This window comes from Melozone crissalis, unplaced genomic scaffold, assembly GCF_028551555.1.
Source record: "Melozone crissalis strain CALT ecotype California unplaced genomic scaffold, PUWL_Pcris_2 ptg000006l_1, whole genome shotgun sequence".
NCBI lineage: Eukaryota > Metazoa > Chordata > Aves > Passeriformes > Passerellidae > Melozone > Melozone crissalis.
Genome location: NW_026535784.1, coordinates 53,685,529 through 53,698,843, shown reverse-complemented (window position 1 = coordinate 53,698,843; position 13,315 = coordinate 53,685,529). Strand labels below are relative to the sequence as shown.

The 13,315-nt window shown below is 36.5% G+C and overlaps 1 protein-coding gene across 1 annotated transcript in view; it reads left to right on the top strand.

Moving 5' to 3' along the window:
• The window catches only part of LRBA (LPS responsive beige-like anchor protein), a 368,370-nt gene that overhangs the window by 34,475 nt on the left and 320,580 nt on the right, over nucleotides 1–13,315 (top strand). The window contains exons 2-8 of the mRNA XM_054293253.1: nucleotides 6,073–6,304; nucleotides 6,432–6,532; nucleotides 8,752–8,847; nucleotides 10,819–10,940; nucleotides 11,046–11,172; nucleotides 11,937–12,056; nucleotides 12,364–12,510. Of these exons, the coding sequence (XP_054149228.1) occupies nucleotides 6,073–6,304; nucleotides 6,432–6,532; nucleotides 8,752–8,847; nucleotides 10,819–10,940; nucleotides 11,046–11,172; nucleotides 11,937–12,056; nucleotides 12,364–12,510 (945 nt within the window). The remainder of the gene's footprint in view (nucleotides 1–6,072; nucleotides 6,305–6,431; nucleotides 6,533–8,751; nucleotides 8,848–10,818; nucleotides 10,941–11,045; nucleotides 11,173–11,936; nucleotides 12,057–12,363; nucleotides 12,511–13,315) is intronic.

The following is a 13,315-nucleotide window of genomic DNA, read 5'->3' as shown; positions in this document are numbered from 1 at the left end:
AGATACTGATTTTCAGATTTTGGTATGTACTTAAAAGATATTTAATGGCACTTTCTAAAGTAGATTAAACACAAAAAGAAACAGAAGAATAAACAAATACAGAATTTGAAATTCATAGACCTGTTTCCCCACCCTCCATGTTTAAAAAATTGTATAGAGCTAATGCTTCCTTGCATTGCTCTGTTTTCACTGGGCCTTCAGCTGCACACTACAAACTGAACTAATTGTGTTAGTGAACTAATTTGACATAAAAATGCTTGCAAGTACAGTGAAAATACTAGATTATTAGCTAGGGTAAATAAAGAATCATTGATTATAGCATAATTGTATTTTAAAATTATTTATCTTCTCCTATTCACTTGGGAAGGAAAAACTCATAAACCAGAAGGATGCTTCAGATGTATTGTACCTACATGGTCAAGAATTTTGCTTTTTTTGCATTTATTTTCACTGAGAGATTAATTTTCATGTATGCATGGCTAAGAGCATATTTAAAGAAAAGTTTTAATGAGTTGGTTTATGTCTCAGATGAACTGGATAGGAGACACTTGCTAGTGTCACCTAGTAATTTCCTGGGTAAATTGCATGTCCTCTGTAGTTAGCTTTTGTGAAGTTGATGAAACTCTGGTTTTATAGAAGCCAGTGCTTAAATGTAAACTCTTCTGCTACTCGGAAGTGTTATCCTGTCTTACTTCCTCGAGATACAGCTTTTTTTCTTCATTGTGATGAAGCATGCTGATATCAGCTGCTGGTAGAGGTGTGTGGAGGAGGAACAGAATGATACAGTGCTGAGACACTGCCTTAAAAATGTGTGATTCTGGGCTAATGGTTTCAAATACAACATTAGGTGGCAGCAGTAGGGTCTTAAAACCTGGTGGGTGCCTGTTGAATTCACATTTGGGCAGTTTTCCAGATGACCGACAGACTTGAAGAAATTTCATTTTAATGCAAAACATTTATATTACATCCCTTTGAAGGGAAGGAATGGGAATGGTTTTTCCCTGAATGATCCAGCTTTGATTATAGTTAAGAACAGTGTTGAACAGAATCCCAGAGAGGCATCAGGTTGAAAGTGGGTGCAATGCTATTGTGCAATGCCACATTTGATATGCCTGGTTTAAAATGGATTTCTCATTTGCCACGTAAATGAGGTTGTAGGCTTTGTTATGAACTTGGCAATAAGAGAGAAAACAGCTAATTTAGGAGGTTTTTTTCCTTCCTTTCTTACCATCCTTACTCCTTTGAAAGGTAGATTAGTACTATTAGTATTCTTTTTTTTGTGGTGTAACTGTAGGATCATGCTGGATGGTGGAGATTGGTGACTTCAGCCTGATGTATCAGCAGGAAAAGTTTGTGATTTTCTGCAAAAATTACCTGTTTGTTCTTTGATGTTGTTGGGGTGTTTTTTGGTGGTTTTTTTTTGTTTGTTTGTTTGGGGTTTTTTGACTAGTTTCTGATTTTGTTTGAAGGTGGGAGAAACCTATTTTCAAAGGGAGAGACCAAGTCTGAAATTGGAGCAAGACTCAAGAGGAGTCTCCTCCTTACAGAAGTGGTTGGAGCAGAATCTTTCCTTCTGTGGAAGAGTCACTGGTCACCTGCACCTTCATGGTGTCACTTACTTTAAACTTTGAGCCAAGGCATCAAATGACTGTAAATCATCTGTGTCTTGCTGGAAGGTGTGACCTCCCTTTTCTTGAGTGGGTTTCCCACAGTGCTTTGTGTTTTCTCTGGTTTTTCTAGGTCATTATGGTCAATACAGTAGCAATATAATGAAGAAAAAGAGGGACATCCATCCAGGCTTTTTCCACCCCTTTCTTGCCCTCCCTTTTAACCTCTCTGGGTGTAAGCTGTGTACCACTGACTTGACATTGATGCTAATGTTACTATTTGATGTACTTATCCAAACTATTTGGCTTTCCTGCCAAATCTTCTTAGGACTCAGATTTTAATATTCTCACCTCTAGGTGTGGTGGAAAACAATGCATGGAAATTAGTATGTCTAAGTTATTATCTTTTGCAGTGTTTTTAGTTTTCTTTTCTGAAGAAGCCTTTTCAAATCACAACCATCTTTTTATCACACCATGAATGTGTGTCATGGTGCTGACTTTTTCTATTTATTGTGTGCCCTTGGAATTTGACCAACTTGGAATTATACATGATCTTATGGGATTCTTACCCTAGAGAGATTTTAATTCCCATATCTTTGGCATTTATTTTTGATGACCAAAAATTTTCAATCAACTAAATTCAGTCAATCTCTAAATATGTGAAATATGTTTCTGAGTATGTGAAAGGGGACAATGGAGGTGGTTTATTTCTTTGGTGGTAGAAAGGAATAAGCGTAGGCAAAGAATATTATAAATGCCCGGCTTTGCAGGTTCTTATTAAGCATAAATTTAAAAAAAATTCACTGAGATTGAGCCAGCCTGTTTGACTGCATTTTTTTTCTTCATGGAATAGGTGTTCATACTCCTTGTTTTGGACATACTAAAGAAACAATTCTGATATTAAAAAATTATAATCTTTAGGAAAAGGGGGAGGTCACAGTTTGGTTAACAGCCCTTCATCTTGGATTTGAGGAACAAAGCAAGTACTTGATCTGTGGCTTATCTAACAACCAGAAGGATGAGGAAACTCTATAAAGTGAAGACTTTTTTGGGCACTTTGAGATAAAAATGTGAAGATCCAGCCCTGTAGTTCTCCCAAGTATAGCCAATTTGTCTTTTCCAGGAGAAATGCTGATTTTGGACTTGGTTTCTTCTTTTTGTATAATAGGTCATTGAAATATTTTTTCTTGGGTTGTCTTGCAAGCTTTCTAAATGTTTTATATCTGTTAATGGGAGAAATAATTTAAATTAGATTAATAATCCAGATCATGTTCTTTCAGGAAAGTGGAGCTTGACTGTTTATTCTGAGCTATTTTCTGTATGCAGTAGTTTGGTAGATGCTCTCCCAAACAGTGAAGCGTTTCTTTTATATCTCTTCATTGCAAAGAAAAGTTAAGTGTGTTTAAATTGTCTTTTTGGGTTTATTTATAAGTGTTGTAGTGCTACTTTATGCTAAAAATTAGTGCTACTATGTTGACCTTTCATCAGTTTAATTCCCTAAGGGGGGGAAAATACACTTTCTGCATGTGTATTCAAAAATTGCTGTATTCTCCCTGTTCTCAATCAGCTAAATGTAGGACTATTTACTGAGAAGCATGAGCTATTGCTTTAGTATATATATGTTTTCGAAGGTGGATATAACTGGCAAAATCCAAAATTTGTGAGGATGTATTTGAATGCTGCCCTTTAAAACCATTCCTATAAGCTTGTACTTAATTCTACATGCTGGGGAAAGAAAACGTTATGCCACCCTGTGGGTTGCTATAAAGATTGTTTATGCAGCTCAGCATAGGACTTAAAATACGTTGAATTGGAGAATTTTGAAAAATGTACTGTGCGACACAGGAGACCAAATCATGCTAAAGTGCAAGGAAAGACTATACATCAGTTCAAAGGCTACATTATTCAAAAAAATACAACCATAAAAAAGGTAATAAGATTACATTCTCACACTTCATGGCTAGTAAGGTGCATTAAGCTGCTCAGATATTCATAACTTACTGTGACATTTGGGAAGATTACATTTTGCTGTGCACAGCCATTACTGCAGCTCAGATAATAACTAGCCAATGCATGGACCTGGATTATGATCCCTGTCATTGGAAACAAATTTGTGTTTTGAAGGTTGATCAGTTTCAAATCACCATTAGAAAGGGTTAATATGACATAGTGTGGGGGTGTGTGTGCCTGTGTGTGTCTAATGGATGTGCATACATATTGTGCATCAGCTGCACCCTGCCTTGGCTTTTCTACTTTCCCTGGCAATTTTTTTTGTCCTCACTTCCCTCACAGGAAGTGTTAAAATGGTAATTATTTTTTACCATAGCATATTATTCCTAGAACGTCCTTCCTGAAATGCTTATGTTTGCAGATGAGATTGGAAACCTAATTTGACAGCTTCCTGGATGGGTGGGTTCTGATAATAGTGTGTGTAGCCAAAAATGAAAGATTGGTGGGGTAGACTATAGGGTGAAGGTAAGGTCACCTCCAGTAGCTGTATGTGGTTTTCATGTGATAATTGATGGTTGGCTGATAGTTAAAACCAAATGCATAAAGAGTTGAATTTCTTGTTAAGAATTAGCAGATGGTTTGTAGCCAGAATTTAATCTTTAGCTGATCTGTCTCTACACAGAATACAGTATTTTCTTTGTTCCTTACCTTGAATTTAAGAAGAGTATTCTTGAGGAATACTTCAGTTTTGTAGAAGATAAATTCAGTGAAATGAGGTATCACTCTGATTGTGTGTTTTACATTTTCAAATGCTCTATTGAGAGTTTTCTTTAAGGGAGAGTGTATATTTTTCTTCACATTTGTTTTGAGATAATTCTGTGTGAATTTGTTCTGCCTAGCATACCCTACAGAGCTTTCTTGAGTTAGGCCTCTGTTCCATCTTTTGGAAGGAGAAAGCTAAGGCTTGGAGGATGGTAATGATGTGATGGATTTGTTTGAGTTGACAGCATGAGTTGATATAGAGAAGCTGGGAATATAACTCAAGTCACCCCATTCAGTTCTTGCTGTTTTCCAAGATATTGTGGAAGCATCTGACAGTAAATTGCATAATTATTTTTCATGACCCAGAGAGGAGAAAATGGAAAAGTGTAAATTACTTTTTAGAAATCGTTGCCATGTGACATTGTCTATTCTGTCAAAAGAGCAGTAACTTTCTCTGTTTCCTGTGATGTTTGCCACTACTGATTTATTCCCAGAAGTCCAAAGATTGCTTCTTCAAGTGGCAAGGTTTAGACACTTGAGGAAAATGTCTGGTAATTTCAGTGGTTAATGAAGAGCATATGTTCTGTTCTGTAAATTGTTCTTTGCATCCTGACTAACTGAGAGGAGCTGTTGGAGCTAATGTGGAAGCAAGTTAGGGTTTTGGGGCAGTTTAGACCTGTTGTGTCTTCAGCAGGTGACAGTACTGAGGCTGTTAATGGCCAAAGCCTGTCAAAGAGCACCAATATGTAGGAGGGAAATCATAACATAAACTTGCAGAAGTGAGAATGAGCTGAAATATTTCTGGTCATGAGCCATTTGATAGTTTGAGTCAATCATATCTGCATTCTTGTTTGTTTGCTGGTATGTAATGGTTATTTTGGTAAGCATGGCACATTTTTGAGGTTAATGCAGCTCTGAAGTCCAAGAGAACTTTAAAGAGTGGAGGTAGGGAGATGGTATAAATGAGTTAACTTGGTATAATGCATTTTGCCTTCAGCTGGAATTTTTGTTTTATTAAGTATGCAAGTGAGAGTGGAGCAGGTTATTTCCTTCCCCCCTCCACAGGCACAGGCATATGTGGCCTGTTACTCAGTGTATGTTCAAACAAGACTTGCCTCTAAGAGACCTGAAATATTACAGGATTTAAGTGTCATAGCCAAATCACAGCCAAAGGCTTGGGACAGTGCTGCTGTTCCACATGCCTGCAAATACAGCAAGCCTTTGCTTCCTTTGAGTACCTGGGGCTGCTAATGAACCTGGCAGTTAATTCTTAACCAGCTTTAGTCACTGGAATGTCTCATAAGTGTTTATAAGTGGCAATATTTCTGATGTGCATCAGCTCCTTTTGGCTAGAATTGCTTTCTTAATGGAGATTTGTTAAGCAAATGTGAGGTCACTCCAGGTCATTTAAGATATCTCGACTGCTTTGTTGGGCTCACCTGTTTTAGAACATTCACTTGGTATCTTCACTTTTCAGCTCAACTTGGGACATCTCTGTCCTGAACTACCCAAATGTTTTTCTGCAGCAATTGTCTGATAATAGTTGACACCTTAAGAGCACCTTTGTTACTCAACAGAACTTGAAAAAGAAGAAAAATAAGATGGTATAAGATAGAATAAATATTGGCCTCATTATTATGTTTTTTCCCCTTCAGTAGTTTTCTTCTCACAGAATGAATAACTTTAGGCATAGAGTAATACTTTGATACAGTTGCCTTAAGCATTTTTTTTTTGAAATATTTTTCTCTGAAAGCTCGTTGGGGGCCAGTTTGACTTGGAAATGAACTTTATCATCCAAGAAGGAGAGGGCATCACCTGCATGGTGGACTTACTGGATAAGTGTGACGTGACGTGCCAGGCGGAGGTTTGGAGCATGTTCACAGCAATCCTGAAGAAGAGCATACGCAATCTGCAGGCCTGCACGGAGGTGGGACTCGTGGAACAGGTGCTCAGGAGGATCCACAGGGCTGACAACATGATTGCAGGTACAGCCTCCCCCAGTGTGGGACTCCAACTGTGCTGCTTCTCATGGACACAGTTACTAGTTAGATGATAAAAGTTTGCCTTTGCATTTTATTAAGCACTTATATCACTGTTCTTTCTGCTTTTCAGATCTCTTGGTGGACATGCTCGGTGTGTTGGCGAGCTATAACCTGACAGTTCGGGAGCTGAAGTTGTTCTTCAGCAAGCTGCAAGGAGAAAAAGGGAGATGGGTAAAAGAAAACACAAAACTGAAACAGTTTTTATCGTGTTGCTTTTGTTTTTCCTAATTTTCACAAGTTAAGACTGTTCCAAAAACTTCATGATAAACAAATTTTAAATGTACCAAAAACTATAAGGAGCTTTCTTTTATTAAATAAAGAATCTTTTTATCTGAAAGCAATTAAAATACAGAGAGTAGAATATTGATGAAGTTAAATTTCTTCCTGAACCTGTGGACTATATTGGTCTTTTCTAACACCTAGGAATAATAAGGTAACTGTTAGATGTTATTATGCACATGATTTTATTTTTTTGATTCCAGCTATGTGAAATTGAAGGAAAAAGGTGTAATTTTTTTTAAATAAGAAAAGAGAAATAAGTAAAAATGCCTACAGAGGCAGATCTTTTTTCTCCCCCCTTTTGCACATTGCTGTACTTTACCTGAGGATGAAAAAAAATTATCCAGTTAGGGAAGTGAAAACTTTGGCAGAAATTGAACTGAAGGAAATAAGTCCCAGTGAAAAATTCTCAAGTTTTTCTCTTGTTCCTGTGTGGAATAGAAAAGGACCCTGAGTTACAGCTGAGTAACCACCTTCCCTAAAGTAAAAATGTGTGTGTTGTAGAGGCCACCTGATAAAGTTTTCTTCAACACACAGTTGTTGTTTCATTGGACTTGGGAACTATTTTAACAATCATTTTACTTTGAATTTTAATTCAACTCCTGTTATTTAGAAATACTCTGGCTAGTGTAGGGAAGAAGTAGCAGTGTCTCTGTTGCCTTCAAATAATTAAAAAAAATAGTATGCCATATAAAAGCAAGTATGCACACATAATACTGCAGACTTTAAAAGGCCCTTTGAAATAAATAACTCTGGAGATCTTAACCTCCTTAAAGAAAAATACTCTAAACTTTATAGATGGTTTAAACTTAGTAATTGAACATAGAGAGTATATTTAACTGTAGGTGAAATAAAGTTGTCTCTGTAACATCAACTTTTTCATTTCCTGTCTCCCTGCTATTTGCATTTAATTTCCTTTCCTTATTAAAGACCAAATGGAGGGGAAAGCAAGAGAAAAATGCCACAGTTGGATTGCCAAGGAGTTGTACAACTCCATAAATCTTAAAATCAGCAGAACTGAAAAGATACCAAGTATTTTGCTGCAACACAGTTTACCTGGTCAAATTCTATGGCACTGCAGACATCTAAGCAGCTCTCAGCATTTCCTCCTCAGTTTTAACTCAGATTCTTGAAGCACTGCTTAATTGACTCCAACTTTGGTTCATTTGAAATACTGGTGATGGATCATGCAATGCTCCAACATCAGGCATAGTTTTCAGAGGGTAACTGTTTAACAACAGAGTGAAAAAGGTCACTTTCAGGAAAATATCAGGATTATAAAATTGTAGTTTGAAAATAGATCTGCCAGAAAGATATGGTATGGTGAAAGACAAGGCACGAAATTGTCCTGTCACTATGATCAGTATTTGCTGTTTTCCTGTTGTTGTAAGCCCATACACTTGATTTGGAATTTATAGTTGCAGACTGTTACAATAAAATCAGCAGGATATGGGTGGTGGAGAAGTGTTAAGTTTTCACACTGAGCTCTCAGTTTAGGTGCTCCAAACTGCCCTTGGAACTTGAATCTTTCCCCATGGACTTTAGTGAAAATATAAATGAAATGAGTTTAATCTAAGGTGTGACTGTCATCCTGATGAAAATAATCCTTCTGCTCATCTTCCTTCTCCCTTTTGCTAGCTATTCCCTGTCTCCCTTGTGCTGACAAAGGTTTCACTCAGCCACTTCCCAGAACAACTGGAATTAAAAATTGGTTTGCGTTTGCTTTCCCTAAGTTAGTTTTCATCTGGACCAGTTCCTTTTCTTTAGCTTCCAGCAAAGTCATACAGAGAGGTGATGGGAATGAACAGACAGTGGCAGGAATCAACATTCAGGGTCAGTTCAGTTTATGCTGGGTGAATGTGGCCCTGGCCTTCAAGTCTTTAGTAAAGTTACCTAATGAACTTTAATCCAGTGCATCTACTGTATGTTGTGTGAAGGTATTCATGGCTGTTAATGTTGTTTTATTGAGGGTGCTGAGTGTCTTAGTAGGATGTTGTTCAACCATGTGCAAAGTTTTAAAATGTGCTAAAATTTGCTTTTTGTGTGTATAGTCTTTTCTTTCTTAGAGGTTTGTTTTAATTATTTACAAATGTAATAATTCTCTTTGTCAGCCACCACATGCTGGGAAGTTACTGTCTGTGTTGAAACACATGCCTCAGAAGTATGGACCTGATGCCTTCTTCAACTTTCCAGGAAAAAGTGCTGCAGTATGTGGATATTTTACATTTCTTGTTTGTTTGCTCGCTGTTCTATTAAGGCCTTTGGCTATTTTCATTTATGGTGTTCTTTGTCTCATCTATCTTTGTCATAGAGTTCTTACCAAATTTTTTTCTCTGCCTTACGCCTACACTAGTGCCTGAACAAATTGTGTTTATAATAGATGTACAATATCACTACAGAAGGACAATACTATTACATAAAGAATGGATACAAATGAGACTGCTTTTTTTGTATTTTGTTGGGGTTTTTTCAGACTGGTTCAGTTAAATCATGTTGCAGGGAGAATATACCTGCTTTTCACTCTAGATGCTTATGAGAAATCTTTGAGAAAGCTTTGATCCTAGACATTTATAGGCTGAATAATACTGAAAAGGATTAAATTTAGCAACAATTTGTCTTTTTGTAATTGTTCATGTGACTCATTTCTAAGTTCTGTGGTGTTCACTTGAAAAAGAATTTGAAACTGAATAGGCAGCTGGAAAATCCTTTGCAGAATCTTCTGATGGAATTAAAGTATGTCAACACTTCTGCTTCTACAATTGTAGAATGAAAAATTATGTTCAAAATTCCATGCTCAATTCAGAATGAGATTTGAATAAGATGTATCAGATAACTCTTTCCTGTTTTCTTCACATAAACCCATTAGCTTTCTGCCTTGGTGGCTTGAGATTGAATTTCACCAACTCGATGACATAATGAATTATTTTTTGAATGAAAACTTTGGAGACTGAAAAATGCTGACTACTAGAAAAGCGCTCCTGCAGTTTTATCACATGCAACAGAACTTGGCAATAGACAGACACATTTGTGTTCATTTTGGTTATTGGTGGTTTTCTATTTAACTTCTGTTTTAACTTCTGTTAATTATGTTGATTGCTTGAACCATATTTTATGATATTGGGGTGGCTCAGTAATGTTTATGTAGGTATTTTTATATATATTTAAATTAAGAAGTTTAAGAAATTAAGTACTTACTATAATTACTCTGTGATCCATTGTGAGTTAAGTCAAGTGATAATGCTGTCAATTCCTAAGACTTGGCTGCAAAGACATGGAGACTGGCTAGTTAGCTGATATACAGAAGGATTTATAGCATTTTGTGTGGACAGGAGTAGCTGAATGGAGCATGGGAACATTATAACAAGTCTGGAGACACTTGAGTTCTTTGAAGTTTTTTTTATCCATTGATATTGATCATCTGGGTGGCATCTTTAATCAGAGGTTACAGCACTCTTAATTGCAGTGTGTATTGCAAATCTGGGCTGCACACCAGCAGAAAGCTAATAGAAATGCTAAAAAACCCAACAAACTGAAAAACTCCGAAAAATAAACCCCAGCTGTTTGAACCAAAGGATTCTGACGCATGGTTTGTAACTCAAGGGCTTTGTACTAAAAACACAATGTTTGGTATGAAGATTTTTGTCCGGTGGAGATTGCATTGTGTTTCATTTGAGGAAGTTTGAAATTCTGTGTTACGCTCTCTGGAAGCCTACTTAAATATGAATTTCAGGAGAGAAAATAATTTATTAAGTGAAATGTGGCCAGCTTTCCCTTTATGATCAGTTATTTTCCTGAATACCAACTCTATGTGAAAATGGAACTGATCATTATGTCAGGTTACCATAAAACCAAATTAATCTGAATTTGCTCTTTGAAAAGTTGTTATTCCATAAGGCTTTTACTAAAGCATTTAAGTTTTGAAGCATAGGTTACTATTAATAATCTTTTTTGAGGTATAAAGGTCAGTTTTTAAATATTTAAGTTATTTAGAAACTGTAACAATCAAGTACAAAGAGAACAGAAGTTAGGCCAGATTTTTGTTTCTTCAGTGTAGAGGAACTGTATACATTTGCAGTGTGCCTCTGTTTATCAGCATATATTTGTAGATTGTATCTTAAGCTGCACACTTTTACTATTGTGTTGATCTTTCTGCATGAATAACTTCTTGCTTTCTTCAGGCTATTGCCTTACCTCCTATAGCCAAGTGGCCCTACCAGAATGGATTTACTTTCCACACTTGGCTAAGAATGGATCCTGTAAATAATATTAATGTGGATAAGGATAAGCCTTATTTATATTGGTGAGTATTGTGTAAAGCTGATATTGTTCATGTTCAGTTTCTATGAATTTTTCAATGATTTCTGCATCCATCTGTGTATGTGCTGATTTTGTTCTGATTTGTCAGTTTTCGAACAAACAAAGGACTTGGTTATTCTGCTCACTTTGTTGGAGGCTGCTTGATTGTAACGTCCATAAAATCAAAGGGAAAAGGTTTCCAGCACTGTGTAAAATTTGATTTCAAGCCACAAAAGGTGAGTGAAAAATAATAAAATTATTCAAGTAAGTTTCATAAGTCTAAAATTGTAGCCTGGGAGTCTGTGTTGTAGCTGTTGATTTATCTCATCTTTCTGTAGAAAAATAGTTACACTGGAATGAGCAAAACAAATATGTGTTCTGAATTGTTATTTCTTTTGCATTTTACAACTAAAACATGAGTTGATTTTATTGCTGGTGTTCAAAGCTGACTTGCCTATTAGGTAGTGTTATGTGATGTTGGATGTTCCCTTTTTCACTTAGATATTCTGGAATTGATGTAAACATCTTGTGGGAGAGCAGGCCTCCTCAGGAATTCCTTATCAGTAATCCCTTGCTGTAAATATGGATTCTGTTTGTGATAATTTGACATGCACAGCCTTTGAGAGGCTTTAGTCTGGAGCCATCCTTGCTCTTTGGAATGGCATTTGTATTAGTCCATCCTGCTAAGAGTAGCTCAGTTTAGAACTTATTTACAGAGTAGTTTCAGTGTAGATTTGGTTCAACATTGTCATAAAGATTTTTGGAGTATGCCATAAATACCTTTTAAGCCCCTTTGTGGAAAGAATGGCATATTATTCTTTGACTTAGCAATGCAAGAAAACTCACCAGTGACTTATTAATCTTTTCTACTTAAAATACTTCTTTCAGTCTTAATTTAATTCACATAAAGAGTTGAATTTGTTCTTCCATGCCTCACTTGAATGCTTTAGCTACTCCCAAGTGTTTATAGAGTTATATCAATTGTTTTTTTATTGTTTAGTGGTACATGGTGACTATAGTGCACATCTATAACCGCTGGAAGAACAGCGAGCTCCGGTGTTACGTGAACGGGGAGCTGGCATCTTATGGGGAAATAACGTGGTTTGTCAACACCAGTGATGTGAGTAATCCCTGCACACTGTCTACAGCTGAGCATCTTGGTGCATTACATAGATATTCTTTGCCATTTTATTCATAAACCTCCCCATTTTATGCCTTTTTAAAAAATATTGAAATAAAAATGGTAACTTTTTGGTAGAGGAATAAATTGTGGTTTTATGCATCTCAGAACTTAATACTTGTTTCTGCTGAGGCTCTCAAGTACTTGTTTATGTAAAAATATTCTCTATAAAATACGTAGTTTTTGCATGATTTGCTTGTGTAGCAAGGATTAAACCCTGTTACTGGGTTCTGTTTTCTGTTTTCAGACGTTTGACAAGTGTTTCCTGGGTTCTTCAGAAACAGCAGATGCCAATCGAGTATTTTGTGGGCAGATGACATCTGTTTACCTTTTTAGTGAGGCTCTCAATGCTGCTCAGATCTTTGCCATTTATCAGCTTGGACTGGGATATAAGGTATCTTAGAATTGACTTTCCTAAGTTTAATTCTTTATGGTAGTTCTTAAGAATGCTGTGACACCTCTGTATCAAAAAAAATGATCTTACAGTGTAATATTTTTATTAAACTCTTCTATGTTTCTTCTGTAAGCCTATGTATGGCCTTAGAAGCTGCAAGTAAGCATTAGTTCAGTTTGTTGATTTCTTACAGAACAAATAGATTGGTGCTCCTGTTTGCTTCTCAGAATTTCCATGTTGGTGATTGGGAGAGGGAGAACACAACTGTTATCTCTGACTGGGTTCACTTTTTCATTGAGGCTGAAAACTGTACATCAGTTATGATGTATTTGTTTTAGAAATGTGGCTGTATAGTTGCTTGTGCTAGTGGGGTTTTTTTAATGTGTGAAGTCAGTGCTGAGGATTAGTTTTGTTGCAGTGATTTATTATTTGTTTTGTCATAGCCTGAGGGGCACTAATTGAAGGCTGTTGTTCCCCAGCAGCTGTACAAACATACGCTAAAAAAGATGGTTCCTTTTCTATCTGCTCCTCAATTATTAGTTCCTTCTGAGTGAACATTGCTGACAGTCCTGCTGTTTCCAGGCTGATGTGGTTCTTTTACATTACCCACCATCCTGGCAATGATGCTCTTCAGGGGACAAAAGAATTCTGCCATTTTAATGCTGTAAAATTGACTTTGAGTGCTGTGAGTCTTTGGTTCTTATGAGAACCTTTCTTTATGAAATACTGCTTGGTTAAAGAAGCAATATTTTAATCATTTTTTGCAGTACTTGTTCTGATCTTTATCTTCGATGTGCTTAATCTA